The sequence below is a fragment of the Lycium barbarum genome, chromosome 5 (genome assembly GCF_019175385.1).
Source record: "Lycium barbarum isolate Lr01 chromosome 5, ASM1917538v2, whole genome shotgun sequence".
Taxonomy (NCBI): domain Eukaryota; kingdom Viridiplantae; phylum Streptophyta; class Magnoliopsida; order Solanales; family Solanaceae; genus Lycium; species Lycium barbarum.
Window position 1 is genome coordinate 18,210,716 of NC_083341.1, and position 18,895 is coordinate 18,229,610.

Consider the following 18,895-nt stretch of genomic DNA (forward strand, 5'->3'; position numbering starts at 1 on the left):
CTCGCAGCTTGCAGGGCATCAACCCACCTAACCACAATTTCCACTTCACTCTCTAAGATATTTGACAGTGTCCCACTCTTTTTTTTTTTTTGCTAAGTTACCATCTACATTTAAGATAGAGCCCTCTGCGTCTTTAACCCAACTGAAGAAGATGGGGTTACCTAAAATTCCCACTGCAATGCCATTTCCCTCAGTAATACTGGTATTTTTAGAGTCACCCATGCCCTGACAGCTCAACTTTTCAGCAGCAGAACTTTGGACCTTAGTAGTTACACATTCAGAATCCCTTATTTTGCTAGATACCTCTGCTCCATCATTCTTTGGATTGATTATCTCAGTTGTTTGGAGGAATTTGGAAGCAGAGAGTGTTTTGATCGCTCTCGTCAAAATCAGGTTTACCAGATGGAACAGGATTTAAGGATTAGCATACTGAATTTTCGTGAGTTTGGTCATTTTGAGTTGTAGAGGGACTAGTGGTGAGGGAATCTAAGCGTGCATAGGACAAATTTTGGTCTTTCAAAGATGGAGATGGTGTGGAGGATTTTGGTGACTGTGGTTCCAAAGGAAATGCGTTCTTAAAGAGTGAGGAAGAACTGTTCATGGCTGGGACAGCTTAAGAGGCAGATTCATTTGATAGACATGATTGATAAGGGCAAGATTTGGTGAGAAGAGGAGGGATTGTAGCAGGTCGTATTTTTTCCGATTCGTGTTTGCACTTGCCTCATTTAAAAAGGAAAGTATCCCAGGGAAGTACGGTTCTCAATCATACCAGGAAAAGGAAAAAATATACTGCTACGTGAATAGTGTTCTAAATGGACTTATTTTAGAGTCGCCACCTAATTTTTAGGAAATTAGGAAAAACCGAGTCGAAAGGGGTTCATTCAAAACAATTATTTTATGATTATTTTAAAAGAAACCTAATCTACACATAGTCTAGGTAAGGGTTCTGGTGATCCCCCGGGAAGGTATTAGGCACCCCGATATTAAGGATCCGCTCAATTGCGGTTTACCTACGGGTTCTACCAATATGTCTATGTAGATATAAATTGGTTGCGATAAAAATAATTTTGTTTATATTTTCGCAAATGAAAACTAGTCATTTATGCAAAAATACCACATTTCAAGAATCAAAAGTGGTAAAATTTTGCCCAAAATTGGGCATTTAGGGTATCAGACTAGAATACTTAGGCTAATACCCGAAGGCTCTTAGCCTAAGTAGGACTCTACGTAAGTCCACCCAAAATAATTTAGATATACTATTATAGTCCATATAATATACATATATGTAGTCCATCTTTTATTTCTAAGCTTTTGGTCAATTTTTTACTCTTTTAGCCTAAGTCTAAATAATCACAATTAGTCCCATCAGTTTTGAATGTTGGTCCCAAAGTTCATATGTCATAAGTCCACAGGTTTCATAAATGTTCATTTTAGTCCCAAATTCCACAAAAATCGACAATTTTTAGTCCTTTTAGTCCAATCAGTCCCAACTTGCATTAAAGTCTCAAAATTAGTCTTAATTTTGTAGTAAGCTCATTTTGGCGACTTTAAAATACAACAATCTCATAAGGGTCCCAATTGACATAATAACTACACAAATAATAACTAAAAATGCGTAATTCAAAGGAGATAGAGAATTTGGGCCAACCAAGCCCAAGAGAAAATATTTATGCACTCGGGTTCGTCTTAATTCCAACGTATGCTCCATTTCGCTCCAAGTTGGGGCGGACTTGATCTAGATACGTTAGTGGACCCCATTAGGGCCCACCAACGGGTTTGGGTGGACAATGATACAAACGGGTATACACAATATTAGAACACATCCACAAATTAAACTTGGACAACAAAATTAAAGCATACAACTATTACATAGCCAAAAATGAATTACAACATTTCATTGGGCCAAGCCTAATATACAATGAACCGCAAACAACAGCTATCTCAAATAAAAAGGTGTCACGACCCGTCTAGGGGCCGCGACGGGTACCCGGGGCTAACCACCGAGCACCGCTCGTTCTATTACTCACCATACTCATTTAACGCTCTTTTATCAAATTCATGCTCAAATTGTAAGGAAATCATCTTTCATTTTAAAACACGAATACTTTTATATACATAATCCTTTCGGCCATCAAAATAATATATATACATAGTAGCAATCTCGTGAGACCATATAACCCACACTGCGTATCTACGAGCCTCTACTGGAGTGCTAGACGTAAGGACGGGACAAGACCCCGTCATGCCCAAAATATACATGTACACAAAAGAATAATCATAAGCACCTCCGGACAATGGAGTGCTCTCAAATCAGCTGCTAGCTCCTATGAGTCTGGATCAGGATCACCTCCCTGCCTACCTCTGAGCATGAACACAGCGTCCAAAGAAAACAGACGTCAGTACGAACATTGTACTAAGTATGAGAGGCATAAACAATAATGAAACATCAATGAAATGAGGAGGCATCAAATGAAAAGCAATCTGTAACTGACTGTGACTCTTAAAAGAAATAACACATGCTGACTTACTCACACTCATCATCATATCATATATGCATAAATATATAAGCATAAGCTGCCCGTCCATATCGGATCGGTGTGATAATCAATAACATTAGCCTGCGTCCGGGGTATAAGCTGCCCACTATAGTGGTGTGTATATCTGCCCGACCATATAGGTACGGTGTAATATCATCATCATATGCTCATCATAATATGCTCATCATAGTATGCTCATCATAATATGCTCATCATAGTATGCTCATGATAATATGCTCATCATAATACATGCATGAAGACTCAAGGACAACTATACTTTATCGGGGTGACGTAAGGTCGTGATCCCCCGATTTCATTATGGAGCATTCACAAGCATTCTGCCTCACCTTAAAGGAGGTAGTATATAAGGTGAGTGTTTACAATGTATAACATCATCGACTTTATGGTACTCTGCCTCACCTTGAAGGGACCATACATAAGGTGAGTGTATACAATACATGACATACTTGACTTAATGGTATTCTGCCTCACCTCGAAGGGAATAATGTATGAGGTGAGTGTATACAACATACGACATCATTAGCGTTATTGGGACGTCATATCATGAACTCTAGAATCTTTAGACTCAAGCTCATCATCATCATCATTGGACTCATGTCATATTTCTTATCTCATATAGTTATTCATGATCATAGACTCTTGACTTTCCGGTATGTATAGAGAATTCATGGAGAGAAAGGAGAATCATACCATCGGATTCATGCCATAGAAAGAAAGGACTAGCCTCACATACCTTTGTCGTTTAACTACTCTATTTCTTGCTCGGTCTTCTTTAATGCTCACGTTTTTACCTTCAAGAGAATTCGCATTAACATTAGTTAATCGGCTATAAGAACGTGTTACTATTTCTAGGGAAAATTGGGCAGCATTTCCTTTGTTCCTACTATTTTCCCCACATTCTATATCAACTCCCAAACGCTCACAACAACATTCACAATATTGCAACCAACAATCATCATTTATCTACATTTACCACAATTCACCATTTCTCTTCAATTTCTCCACAATTATGATTATAGCTCATTATCGCGTTTTATCATATATAATACTTATTCCATGGTCTAAATGTCATTTATAACGTATTCACAATCACAACATACCAACATTCATCATTCATCCCAACCACTATTCAACAATGACACTATTCACTCATTTATGATCCATTTTCTATGTCTTTCTACAATTCAAGTGTCTTAGCCTTCCAATACCTTAAACAACATGGTATGGTCATGAAACTTACCTTAGATGATGGATGAACAAGCCTTGAATGGGAATACTCTTCTAGCACCAAAACCCTACTTCATTTCTCTTGGGATTTCTTGGCTTGGATGACTTTCACTAGGTTTCATACCCTTGTTTTCATGGTTTTGATGTAGTTGATCATTGATTCCCTTTGATTTCTCGTAGATGAATATTGGAGAGTGTTCTAGAGCTTTATTGAAGTGTAGAGAGTGGGAATGAAATTAAATGAAATGAGAAAGGGTCCCTTATATTAAATTGAAAGCTGTCCCGACCAACTTATACAGACCAACATACGGTCCGTACCTTTTATACGGGCCGTATGTGTGGCCGTATGTTTGGTCCAGTAGGTGGTGCCCCCTTGGCTAAATATACGGCCTAACATATGGCCAGTATATTTTATACGGTCCGTATGTTGGGCCGTATAGTGCCCAGTTGTTCCGTTTTCGTTCTCGTCAACTCGTTTGATCTCCGATCCTTATGGAACCTTCTTGACACTTGTTTAACACCTCAATACCAATCTAAGGGACGTCATTGCTCGTTTCTAAGACATCATTATGCCATCATTAACTCGTCGTCCAAAATTCCTACCCGACACATAACATATCATTTACTTTCTTTACCAAGCTTCTTTCTTTTGGTCAAATGTCTTTGAATCTCGATTAAGATCATCAAATGCTATTTCTTACTTATCCGAATCATTGTATACCTCGTGCTCTTCGCTAGCCTGTTCACTGTATGCTAACGGGGAATTTTCCAAGGTGTAACAGAAGGGCCTAAAAGCAACAGGCCCAGAATATAAGCGGCAGGCCCAAAGCCATTTCTTTCAATTTTTTCTAAGTGTCAGGTTAGGGTATACATGATATACCACTGATATACTCATAAATATAGAGAGAAAAACCCATGAAAGGGCATAACCTCTATACACCTCAATATACAATATATATTCGACTGATATTAACCCTCAAACAACTTACTTAAATCACACAGAAAATCTTTAAACCTACCCAGTAATCCTACAATTTTCAACTTGATGTTTTAACTATTAAGTAAGGCAAAACAAACAACCAGTTCTAGGACTAGTTAAAAACACAGAACAAGGGTGTCACAGAGTCATTTAGCAAGAAAAAAAGAAGAAAATCAAGCAGTTTTGAGTAATGCCAGGGCAGATAATTTGGCATATCAAATGTCATAACTCAGAAGACAGCAATGGCATGGACAAGGGGGCATGACAAGCTTCAAAATGGCTAAACAAGCAACAACAACAAATGAAACAGCAAGGGGAAGCAATATAGACACAAGAATGATAAAAGACAAGGCAAATGCCATAATCATCGTACTTAAGATCTTAATTTCTAGCTCTTTTTAGGAAATCACCAGTTAATATAGACAGGGTAATGAATGATCTAGTCAAGGTTTCATTTTTAGGCCAATCAGAAAACCAAAACCAGTGCTAGAAAACCTTTCTGAACCCATTCACCACTCACCAAGGGTCACAGGGGCAAGTTTTTAATGTTGAAAGTCATTTTAATGCCAATTTTAGCTTAAACAAATCTAGGTATCAATCAGATTCAAAACACAGGTACCTAATGTTCCCTAAGTCCTTGAATTCTAGTTTAAGCTCCAGCATTTGGTCCCAAAGGTCTTAGTTAATATCAAAGGTCATTTCAGTATATAAGCAGTTCCATAGAAAAAACATTTGCAGGGTTTCAAAATGATGGCTTTCAACTTAGTTACATTCTCAGAATTTAAGCAGATAAGTTTGACACAAAGGTAGGATCAAACAAGATCCAATTGAGGTATAATGGGTGGTTAAGACAAGGCCAGCAAGCTCACAAGAAAGTAAAAGGGAACATGAAGCTTTCCTAGGTGTAAACATGGTTTAACTATTGTCATGGCAAGTCACAATAGTAGAAAACTCATTAGGAGCAATCGCAGGTCCCCAAAAGCCTACACTATTGTCATAATGGGTTCATGATACCAACCTAGGCTCAAAACAATCATTTTAATCATGGGTTCACAACAAAGAAACAAATAGAGGTGGGAAGTCATGTATGTGAACAACAAAAATTCATAAACAGATTACAAAAGTAGGTACAAGTGAGTGGGTGCTATATTTGTTTTTGCAAAGAAGTTTTGATTTCAGTTTTTAACATTACACTAGGCATAGCAAAATCCAATTTTTAACAAGTTCATTATATAGCTTCAGACAGGGAGATTTTGATTAAAAAACTTAGTCTAAAACAGTGGTGCAAGTCAAAGCATGAACTTAGGCTATAGCAACTGTCACAAGCTCTAAGCACTTAGGTAAAATCCTAAAGGAAAGGTTTAGTCTTAAACTAATTCTCAGGGACCTAGTATGGCCCAACAATATAAACAGACTTTCCTACCAAATCTCTCTCTATTCTGGCACATAAATGAAAGGATCGAAGAGATTATGGCAGATCATGTTCACCAAGAAATGACTCGAAATTGGATCTTGGTCTATTTGAGATTGTTCCTTTTAATCGTAAGCACATGGCAGTCTATGTCAAGCATACAACTAAGGATAATACACAAAGATGATTCAGTGTTCACAAGGTGATCAAGAGAGGTTCATGTTACTTCTCATAGGTCTCAAAATGGTGTATTCAAGAGCAGTATAGGAAAAAAATGTATAGGGAACAACATATGCAAGTTGCAGGATCAAACATAGGAAAGGATAGAAAGAAGGTCCTAAAATATCACTGCACTTAGTTTCAAAATTCCTTTTAAAGGTTCAAATTTTAGTTTTTCCTTATATTCCTAACTTCTATATGATTTGGTGAGCAAAAGGGATTACAGTCTACCTAGTTAAGGCAAACCCTTAAAGCATATCACATAGTGACTTAGGGGAGTAAATAGCATACACACAAGACTAAACCAGACCCAAACTATCCCAAAAACAACTATACAAGTCATCAATCCATCAAGTCCATATCTTCTGGACAGGCCCTTAGTTTTAGAGGCTTCAAATCATACTTAACAGTTTCAAGATTCACAGAGCAAGTTAAGAGAATCATTTTTTCTTTTACCTTTTTCTAAGACTAAAAAATGATTCAGAGATAACAAAATATGCATAAATGAGGCAGGGCAGTCACAAAGGCACACAGGGTTTTTTTTTCCAGTTTTGACAGTCATTTAGTCATAAAAACTATATTTTTTTTTGAAAGAAATCAATCTTAAAAGGGTGAAGACAGGTTCAAAATAGATGAGGCTAGCAAATAAAGGCCTAATGCCTTCTATTTCAATACGTGTAGACAGCACAGAAACACACAATCACATTTCAAATTTTCATAATCATTTTTTTTAGTTTTAAATCAATCCAAAAGGGACATACAAGATTAGAACATATACAACTCCTAAAGTTTCAAAGGTGTGTACAAAACAAACTCACTCAAAAAGGAAACATAGACTCAACTTCCATTTTTTAAACCTATTCTATTTTGAAAACCATTCAGTCATTTCAGAGGGTGTTCGTTTTACTTCAAAACACTATTAAAGTGGATTTTAGCTACAAACAACACACATAGGAAACACAATCCCTATTTTCAGGTTTTCAAGATAGTTTTAGACAAAAGATTGGCAGCCATCTATATTAAAAAATAGGTAATCTATATCTCATTTAAAGATTATTCAGAAATGAACTAAAACAATCATATTAAGACTGGGAATCCACAAAATCCATAAAAGCAACAACCAAACGCACAAAAATGAAAAATAAAGCCTCAGAACCTTAAATAGCCAATGTAACAATAACCAGGGACCAAAACTAACATCCTACTTCATCTTTTTTAACCTTACTACCTAGTAGTTACTACTTAGAATCTTTTGAAGATCATTATATTAACATTATAACACAGTAGCTTAATAAACTCAATAACACATTAACTAAAGCAGCTTTTAAACAACCATAAACAACATTAATACATATAACTAAGCTAGAATAGGAACGAAATAAGCTAGAATAAAGATATTACCTTTTTATAGGGAAACCTAAAGATCAAAAGAGGGATTGAAATCCAAGCTTCAACACCAACCAAGTCCTTTAATACCTTTCTTCAATTTTTTAGAGAAAATAGTTTTGTATCTTTAAGTAGTATAGGTTATAGAGTAATGTATCTTAGTATTCTCTATTGTGTATTGTAGTATATAGGATAATATGCTTAGTATTTCTTTTAAGGTATGAAAATCTGGCCCCTAGAATGATAACAAGACTTTCTATATATAGGCAAATTCAAAGGGTTCCAGGGTAGAAATGGTAGGGTATGTCTCTCAAAGCAGAAATCCCCCCCACCCAAATCTTAAAAAATTCAAATTTCAGGAAAAATTGGATAAGGGATTTTTGCAAAATTGTACAAATAGTACCATTATCCAATAAGGAGATGTACACCTCACAATACAAACAAAAATCCAACCCATTTGTACTAAAAACTTAATTCAAAATCTGTAAATTTAAGGGGAGTCACTGAATAGTATGCCTAGTCACTATATAAAACAAATAAGATGGAAAATTAACGATAATAATAAACTAACAGGTAAAAATCCAAAAAAAACGTACTACAATGGATAGAAACCCCAAAATCATACTTAATTTGAACGAGTAATCACCCTAGGTCCCTTTTAACCGTATCCAATGGGAGTTTCCCCTCAAATACCCCCATTTAGTGTCATGGTGCTCAAGATAATAGCAAGCTCGAAGGCTTCTGTTCATGGCTCCTATGACACGGAGGATTTTGGGGTAACATCCCATTAGGAACTTGATTAAGCACTAAAATACAAGTAAAACATGAAACTAACACTGATAATAGCCTTAAGACAGAGAGGGGAACAAAACCCCTAAAGAATTAACCGTGGAATGGTGTAACGACCCATTTGGTCGTCTAGCAATTTTACACCTAATATTCCTAAAACATTCTTCCCGTGGCCCTATTTTGGTGTTTATAGCTTGCGGTGATGGGTGACACGGTCATTTAATTGACGGGTAAAATTTTGTATATATACTTACTTAATGTGTGTTAATAGTTTATTCATAGGAATATTATTTGCACCCATATAAGGTATAAGTTGGTAAATATATTATTTGATAGAGTGGGTAAATATTAAAGTAGACGAAGTGGTTAAGGGAATAAATGAATTAAGGGAGCTACTGTGATAAATAATCAGATTAGGCCCACACAACTTCTCCTTAGTGGCCCATCCGTAGAAGACCTACTACATAGAGTCTAAATTCATTAACTGCATAGAAAAGAAAGAAGCTTAGGAGTAGTTGAAAAATAAAAGACTGCGCACAAACTCTGCACAACAAGGGAAAACATAACCAATTGCAGGTAAATTATTCAACCCAATTCACGTGATTATGGAATTAAATTATTGTACTAGTAGTAGTTTTAAAAAAGTAATCATTAGGTTGATGAGTAGGCTACACGTTTGGCTGCTTTTTCATCTTCTTTGTTTGTTTGAGTAATGCAGTACTTCTTCCATAGCGGGGCATTTATGTACTGTAAACTCAGAAATTTGGTGGATGCATAAATAGTTTTTAATTGTTGCTATTATTAATTGGGCTAGTTTTTTTGACAAATGACCGCAAAAACATCTCAATAGCCCTAGAATTTGAACAGTTCCAGTGGTTTGGTGAATCTGTGCCTTAGGTTCATAGCCATTTCCTTTTGAGATATCATTGTAGCAAACTAAAATCTGAATTACTTCATGCAACTCGGTACCATTCTTGTCAATATTGTAAGTATATGCAGTGTACTATTGTGGAGAAATATTATTTTAATATTATTCAGGGGAGCAAATTCATGTAGTACGTATATGAAGTGTACCATTGTGGAGAAATATTATTTTAATACTATTGAGGGGATTGAATTCATTATCTCCCTTGGGTTCTACTGGTTTCAAAATTTTATGGAGGGTGTAAATTGTTTTGATAAATAATGGATAGTAATTATGAGGTAGTAATGACTAATGATTATGGTTTCATGTATAATGGCTTAAGGGTCGATAAATAATGTTCTTAAAAATTGTCTCTGGTTTGGCGAACACTACTCTCAAAATTGCTCATGGTTTCGTCTTCGGTCGTAGTTATTAGGTTAGCAAGTTCCATTTTTTTTATATATTTTGGATATAAGTAATTGAATATTCGGGTATTGGATTCTATGTACACCTTTAAACTCGTGGTATTTGCGTCATGGAAAGTGAGATGTTAATTCTATATTAAGATTTTGGGGTAATTGAAGGTTTCGAGTCCTAGTCCTAAAAATGTGTATATACATATATATATATATATATATATATATATATATATATATATATATATATATGAGAATTTATGAATTGTGAGCCTATTTGTGGATGGAATTGTAATTTATTAACATAGAATATTTAATCGTTAGATTTCGATCGTTCGGAAGCGTTCCGGAAGGGTAAAGCTCAAGTTTGATTGTTCGTGGCTCTCGTTCGGCTTCGAGGTAGGTTATGGCTTACCTTTTTAGTTAGACTTCGATTAGCAAAACATATGTATAGTTAGATACTGTCGGAGAAAGCATGTACGCTTTCGGGTACGAAGTTGGGATGGACTAGGTTTGTATTGTTGACTGATTTGTTGGCTTGTAGCCTTATATGGTTGTGTTGTGAATTGATTGGATGTGATGATAAGAAAGAGAGTACACGAGGCCCGAGGTCCTTATTGGGATCGTGAGAATACACGAGGCCCGAGGTTCTTACCGGGATCGTGAGAGTTAACGAGGCCTGAGGTCCTTACCGTGATCGTGAGAGTGGTACATGGACTTCGCGGGTCCCCCATGGGTCACGACTGTTGGGCGACGATCTACACCGCCATAGCATGTGTGTACGGGCATTTCATTGCATTGTATTGTATTGTATTGCCTTGCGTTGCGTATTCATTCTTCATATCATCCTTTTATGCCTTGGATTTCTATACATGTCCTTCTATATTTGTACTGATATATTGGATGGTGATGTTTACTTGTATCGGATTGCGAGCATGTCTATTCTTCAGTTTCTTCTTATGTATATGTTAGCTAATTGTTGTCGGCCTATGGTATCTACCAGTACTTGTGTTTGTACTGACCCTACCTTGCTGCATTCTTTTTGAGTGTAGAGTACGAGATCGGTACCACTTCTGCACCTCGACATTGATCCCGAGGCTATCTGCGGAGTTTGCTAGGTGAGCTTATTGGACGAGTCCGCCACCCGTGGGACTCCTTCTTTACTACTTGTCTTACTTTGATACTTAGACAGTATTTCTAGTTTTGAGACTCATGTATTATTCAGACATGTTAATCAGTGGCTCTTGTACTATTTCTGACCATTTTCCTTGGGTGGCATTTAGAATTGGGAATTCCGCACATGGTATTTATAATGTATGTTAGACTCTTCATTAATTTCGATTTATTTAGTAATTATTGTGGTATAACTGATTAAGGGAAGGGTTCTCCTACCGAGGTGGGATATAGTAGGTGCCCGCACGACTTAGCGGCATTTGGGTCGTGACAAGTTGGTATCAGAGCCTAGGTTACCCGGTCTATAAGTACAAGAGCTTGCCTAATAGAGTCTTGTGGATGGGTACGATGAGCTCCGTACTTATCTGCAAGAGGATATAAGGCATTTAGGAAACCTCAATTTTCTTGATTCTTTCGTGCTACTTTATTCTGATTGGTATCTCGAACACTTGAATTATCTGATTCCTCTCTATTCTCTCTTAGATGGTGATGAATACACGAGCTGGTCATGTGAGGGATGTTGAGCCCGAGCCCATTGTTGTGGTCGGCACTCAAGGTAGAGGTCGAGGACGAGCTAGGGGTCGTGGCCGTGCCAGAGGTCGCGGTGCTGCACCAGCCAGGGACAAGACTCCTGCAGCTGGACAGAGATGGGCGCCCTCGCTATCTCCTGAGCGTGAGCCCGAGGTTGAGGAGCAGGATGGGGGAGGTTTGGGGCCAGCCCAGACTCACCCCTAGTATATGTCAGACCCATCGGTTCAGGATACGTTGGCCCGTATTCTTCTTCATTTGGAGAGCTAGCGGACTGCTGGGGGTGCTGCTACTGGAGGTTCTCACACTCAAACGGGTCTGCACACTCCGGAGCAGGGACAGACTCTTGGGATGCAGCCTGCCGCTGCTATGACCCCGCGTATGGATGGATTTTGTGCCCCCGAAGGCGTTCCGTGGCCATTTGTTGTACAGACATTGACTCATCGTGATCATGAGCTCATTTGGAGGTTCCTGAAGATGGAGCCACCCAGGTTTCACGGCGCCCGGGGTGAGGACACATACGAGTTTATTGTAGATTTGCATGAAAGTCTATACCAAATTGGTATTGTGGAGACCCGAGTTGACTACACTACGTTCTAGCTTTGCGATGATGCGAAGACTTGGTGGAGGTATTATGTGGATAGAAGGCCAGCTGGTTCACCTCCTCTCACTTGGGCTCAGTTCCATTAGGTTTTTTCTTGACAAGTATGTACCTCGCCTCTTGATAGAGCAGCGTAAGGAGGAGTTTACTCACCTTCAGCAGAGGGGGATGTCTGTAGCCGAGTATGAGGCTAGGTTTCTATTTTTGGCGAGGTATGATACCCATATGATTCTGACGGATGAGGAGAGGGTCCGTATATTTGTGAATGGACTCTCTCTTGATATTCATGTTCATTGTCTTCAGCATGTGACTCCTGAGGCTTCTTGGCAGAAGGTTGTTGATCATGCAATTAGTATTGAGGCTGCCCAGGTCCGAGCTCAGGGAGGATCGAGTGAGAAGAAGGCTCGTTATCAGGGGCAGTATAGTGGTTGTTTTAGTTACCGCAGTGGGGGTCAGTCTTCGAGGTCCTATCATTTGGTCCCAAGTCGTCCGGTGCAGTCAGCTTTGCAGACTTCTTCTAGTGGTCATCCCAGGCAGGGTGGATATGGGGTTGGCCAGTCTCAGGGAGGTTCATTTTCTAGGTCAGCTGCCCGTGAGAGCCCTTCCGGATCTTCAGCCTCCATTCATCAGTGTTCCGAGCCTAGGGTTTGCTAGGGTTGTGGCGATTCGGGGTACATGTCTAGATTTTGCTCTCGTGCTAGACAGAGTGGGGCTCAGCAGGGTTCCAGGTTTCAGGCTCCAAGGACTCCGGTGTCTACTGGTACCTGGGGTGGTTCTTCAGGGTGGGGCGGTGCTCATTCAGGTCGCGGTGGTTTTCAGTCATCGAGCGGAGGACACCAGTCCAGGAGAGGTGGTACTCATGGCTCCAGGGGTGGGGTACAGTCTGTTTAGAGTGGCCGGGGTGGCGCGCAGTGTTATGCTTTTCCGGGTAGACCAGAAGCATAGGCTTCAGATGCTGTGATCTCAGGTACTATTTCTGTTCGTCGTCGGCCGGCTTCGGTTTTATTTGATCCAGGGTCTACTTATTCATATGTGTCTACTTATCACTTTGTGGGTTGGGATTTGACTTGTGACCATCTTGACCTGCCTATATATGTGTCTACTCCGGTTGGGGATTCCGTGTTGGTTGATAGAGTTTATCGAAATTGTCTAGTTACTTTCATGCGGTATGACACTTGGGTATATTTGATGATCCTGGACATGTTAGACTTCGACATTATATTGGGCATGACTTGGTTATCTCCATATCACGCCATCTTGGACTATCATGCCAAGACTGTTACTTTGGCCATGCCCAGGTTCCTAGATTAGAGTGGAGGGGTACTCCTAGCCCTGCCCCGAGAAAGATTATTTCCTACCTTCGTGCGAAAAAGCTGGTGGATAAGGGTTGCTTAGCTTACTTAGCGCATGTTCGTGATACTAGTGCAGATTCCCCGTCTCTTGAGTGGGTGCCAGTGGTTTGTGAGTTTGCAGAGGTGTTTCTTGCCGATTTACCAGGTATTCCACCCGATCGTGATATCGATTTTTGTATATATTTGGAGCCGGGCACTCGTCCTATCTCTATTGCACCTTATAGGATGGCACCGGCTGAGTTGAGAGAATTGAAGGAGCAACTTCAGGATCGTCTGAACAAAGAATTCATTAGATCGAGTGTCTCCTCTTGGGGTGCTTCTATGCTATTTGTGAAGAAGAAAGATGGTACTATGAGGATGTGTATTGACTACCGACAGCTGAACAAGGTGACTATTATCAACATGTACCCTATTCCTCGCGTTGATGATCTATTTGACCAGCTTCAAGGTGCTTCTGTATTTTCAAATATTGACTTGAGGTCGAGCTACCATCAGTTGAAGATTCGGGCCGAAGATATTCCCAAGACGGCCTTTAGGACTCGCTTGGTCACTACAAGTTCCTAGTGATGTCTTTCGGGCTTACGTATGCCCTCGTAGCTTTTATGAATTTGATGAATGGCATTTTTAAGCCATACTTGGACTCCTTCGTTATTGTGTTCATTGATGACATTCTGGTGTACTCAAAGAGCAGGAGGAGCATGAGCAGCACTTGAGGATTGTCCTTGGTTTGTTGAAAGAGAAGGAGTTTTATGCAAAATTTTCTAAGTGTAAATTTTGGATGGAGTCGGTGGCATTATTGGGCCATGTGGTGACGAAGTAGGGGATCATGGTTGATCCCAAAAAAGATCGAGGCAGTTAGAGATTGGCCGAGGCCCACGATCGTGACCGAGATTCGTATCTTTGTGGGGTTGGCCAGTTACTATCGCCGGTTTGTGAAGGGGTTTGCTGCTATTGCGTCCCCTATGACAAGATTGACTCAGAAGGAGGTTCCCTTCCAATGGTCTTATGGTTGCGAGGAGAGCTTTCAAAGGCTCAAGGCTTTGTTGACTGCGGCTCCGATTTTGGCACTGCCCGTGGAGGGCAAGGACTACTCTGTTTATTGTGATGCATCTCGTATTGGTTTGGGCGTTGTGTTGATGCAGGAGGGCAAGGTCATCACCTATGCCTCTAGACAGTTGAAGGTTCATGAGAGGAACTACCCTACGCATGATTTAGAGTTGTTGACAGTGGTTTTTGCCTTGAAAATCTGGAGGCATTATTTATATGTGGTCCGTTGTGAGGTGTTCACTAATCATCGTAGTTTGCAGCATGTGTTTACTCAAAGAGATCTAAATTCCAGGCAACGTAGATGGATGGAGCTCCTAAAATATTATGATATTACCATACTTTACCATCTAAGTAAGGCGAATGTGGTGAAAGATGCCTTGAGTCGCAAGGCGGAGAGTATAGGTAGCTTGGCGAGATTTACAGTGTTTGAGCGTCCCTTAGCCATGGTGGTTCAGACTCTGGCTAACCGTCTTGTCCGATTGGATCTTTCACATTCGGGTCGGGTATTTTCTTGTCTTGAGACGAGGTCTTCTCTCTTGGAGGAGATTAGGACTAGCCAGTTTGAGGACCCTCAGTTATGTAAGATTCGTGACAAGGTGTTGCGAGGTGAGGCTAAGGAGGTTGTGCTTGATAGTGAGGGGGTTTTGAGGATAAAGGGACCGCTATGCGTTCCTCGGGTCGGTGATTTCATTCATGTGATACTGGAGGAGGCTCATAGCTCTCGCTATTCTATTCATCCAGGTGCTACCAAGATGTATCGTGATTTAAGGCAGCACTATTGGTGGGGTCGAATGAAGCGTGATGTTGCATACTTTGTGGTTCGATGTGGAAATTGTCAACAGGTTAAGTATGAGCACCAGAGACCGGTGGCGTGCTTCAGAGGATGCCCATTTTCGAGTGGAAGTGGGAGAGGATAGCCATGGAATTTATTGTGGGTCTTCCGAAGGCCTTAGGCAAGTTTGACTCCATATGGGTCATTGTGGATAGGTTGACCAAGTCCACATATTTCATCCCGGTTCAGGTTACTTATAATGCGGAGAGGTTGGCTAAGATCTACATTCGTGAGATAGTGCTGTTGCACGAGGTTCCTATTTCTATTATGTCCGATCGAGGCACTCAATTTACTTCCCATTTCTGGCAGACCTTGCAGGCAGAATTGGGTACTCAGTTGGATCTTAGTACTGCATTTCATCCCCATACTGACGGACAGTCCGAAAGGACTATCCAGGTGCTTGAGGACATGTTGAGAGCTTGCGTTATCGATTTCGGTGGTCATTGGGACCAATTTTTTCCTTGAGCTGAGTTCGTGTACAACAATAGTTACCATTCCAGTATCGACATGGCACCGTTTGAGGCCTTGTATGGGAGGAGGTGTCGTTCTCCTATCGGGTGGTTTGATACTTTTGAGGTTCGACCATGGGGTATGGATCTGTTGAGAGAATCATTGGATAAAGTGAAGCTTATTCAGGAAAAGCTTCGGGCAGCCCAAAGTAGACAAAAGATGTATGTGGATCAGAAGGTCCGAGATATGGCGTTTATGGTGGGGGAGCAAGTCTTGTTGAAGGTTTCACCCATGAAGGGTATCATGAGATTTGGGAAAAGGGATAAGTTGAGTCCCAGGTATATCAGCCCATTTGAGATCCTTCGTCGTATTGGCGAGGTTTCATATGAGTTGGCCTTGCCACCTGGCCTGTCAGGTGTCCATCCAGTTTTTCATATTTCTATGTTGAAGAAATACCATTCAGACTGGTCTTATATCATTCACTGGGATTCGGTGTTGCTAGATGAGAATCTGTCATATGAGGAAGAGCCTATAGCAATATTAGATAGGCAGGTTAGAAAGTTGCGGACCAAAGAAATAGCCTCCGTGAAAGTTCAATGGAAGGATTGTCCGGTGGAGGAAGCTACTTGGGAGACCGAGGCAGATATGCGGAGTAGATACCCTCAGTTATTTGGCGGTTCATGTATTACCTCTCACCAAGTTTCTTTTGTTCGCTCGAGGACGAGCGATTGCTTGATTGGTATCTGGTGTAACGACCCATTCTTTCGTCTAGCAATTTTAGACCTAATATTCCTAAAACATCCTTCCGGTGGCCCTATTTTGGTGTTTAAAGCTTGCGGTGATAGGTGACTCGGTTATTTAATTGACGGGTAAAATTTTGTATATATACTTACTTAATGTGTGTTAATAGTTTATTCATAGGAATATTATTTGCACCCATATAAGGTATAAGTTGGTAAATATATTATTTGATGGAGTGGGTAAATATTAAAGTACACGAAGTGGTTAAGGGAATAAATGAATTAAGGAAGCTACTGTGATAAATAATCAGATTAGGCCCACACAACTTCTCCTTAGTGGTCCATCCGTGGAAGACCTACTACATAGAGTCTAAATTCGTTAACTGCATAGAAAAGAAAGAAGCCTAGGAGCAGTTGAAAAATACAAGACTGCGCACAAACTCTGCATAACAAGGGAAAACATAACCAATTGCAGGTAAATTATTCAACCCAATTCACGTGACCATGGAATTAAATTGCTATACTAGTAGTAGTTTAAAAAAAGTAATCATTAGGTTGATGAGTAGGCTACACGTTTGGATGCTTTTTCATCTTCTTTGTTTGTTTGAGTAATGCAGTACTTCCATAGCGGGGCATTTATGTACTGTAAACTCAGAAATTTGGTGGATGCATAAATAGTTTTTAATTGTTGCTATTATTACTTGGGCTAGTTTTTTTGACAAATGACCGCAAAAAGATCTCAGTAGCCCTGGAATTTGAACAGTTCCAGTGGTTTGGTGAATTTGTACCTTAGGTTTATAGCCATTTCCTTTTGAGATATCATTGTAGCAAACTAAAATCTGAATTACTTCATGCAACTCGGTACCATTCTTGTCAATGTAGTAAGTATATGCAGTGTACTATTGTGGAGAAATATTATTTTAATATTATTCAGGGGAGCAAATTCATGTAGTACGTATATGGAGTGTACCATTGTGGAGAAATATTATTTTAATACTATTGAGGGGATTGAATTCATTATCTACCTTGGGTTCTACTGGTTTCAAAATTTTACGGAGGGAGTAAAATTTTTTGATAAATAATGGATAGTAATTATGAGGTAGTAATGACTAATGATTATGGTTTCATGTATAATGGCTTAAGGGTCGATAAATAATGTTCTTAAAAATTGTCTCTGGTTTCGCGAACACTACTCTCAAAATTGCTTATGGTTTCATCTTCGGTCGTAGTTATTAGGTTAGCAAGTTCCATTTTTTTTTATATATTTTGGATATAAGTAATTGAATATTCGGGTATTGGATTCTATGTACACCTTTAAACTCGTGGTATTTGCGTCATGGAAAGTGAGATGTTAATCCTATATTAAGATTTTGGGGTAATTGAAGGTTTCGAGTCCTAGTCCTAAAAATGTGTGTGTAGAATTTATGAATTGTGAGCCTATTTGTCGATGGAATTGTAATTTATTAACATAGAATATTTAATCGTTAGATTTCGATCGTTCAGAAGCGTTCCGGAAGGGTAAAGCTCAAGTTTGATTGTTCATGGCTCTCGTTCGGCTTCGAGGTAGGTTATGGCTTACCTTTTTAGTTAGACTTCGATTGTTCATTGGTATTGTTGACTGATTTGTTGGCTTGTAGCCTTATATGGTTGTGTTGTGAATTGATTGGATGTGATGATAAGGAAGAGAGTACACGAGGCCCGAGGTCCTTATCGGGATCGTGAGAATACACGAGGCCCGAGGTTCTTACCGGGATCGTGAGCGTAAACGAGGCCTGAAGTCCTTACCGGGATCGTGAGAGTGGTACATGGAATTCGCGGGTCCCCCATGGGTCATGGCTGTTGGGCGACGATCTACACCGCCATAGCATGTGTGTACGAGCATTGCATTGCATTGTATTGTATTGTATTGCCTTGCGTTGCGTATTCATTCTTCATATCATCCTTTTATGCCTTGTATTTCTGTACATGTCCTTCTATATTTGTACTGATATATTGGATTGTGATGTTTACTTGTATCGGATTGCAAGCATGTCTATTCTTCAGTTTCTTCCTGTGTATATGTTAGTTAATTGTTGTCGGCCTATGATATCTATCAGTACTTGTGTTTGTACTGACCCTACCTTACTGCATTCTTTTAGAGTGCAGAGTACGAGATCGGTACCACTTCTGCACCTCGACATTGATCCCGAGGCTATCTGCGGAGTTTGCTAGGGTGAGCTTATTGGACGAGTCCGCCACCCCTGGGACTCCTTCTTTACTACTTGTCTTACTTTGATCCTTAGA

The 18,895-nt window shown here is 39.7% G+C and overlaps 1 protein-coding gene across 1 annotated transcript; it reads left to right on the forward strand.

Moving 5' to 3' along the window:
* Positions 1-14,505: 14,505 nt before the first annotated feature.
* LOC132639265 (uncharacterized) lies at positions 14,506-17,405 on the forward strand. The gene is made up of 4 exons (XM_060355726.1): positions 14,506-15,231; positions 15,612-15,818; positions 16,059-16,554; positions 17,323-17,405. The coding sequence occupies exons 1-4, from the start codon at positions 14,506-14,508 to the stop codon at positions 17,403-17,405; spliced, it is 1,512 nt and encodes a 503-aa protein (XP_060211709.1).
* Positions 17,406-18,895: the final 1,490 nt, after the last annotated feature.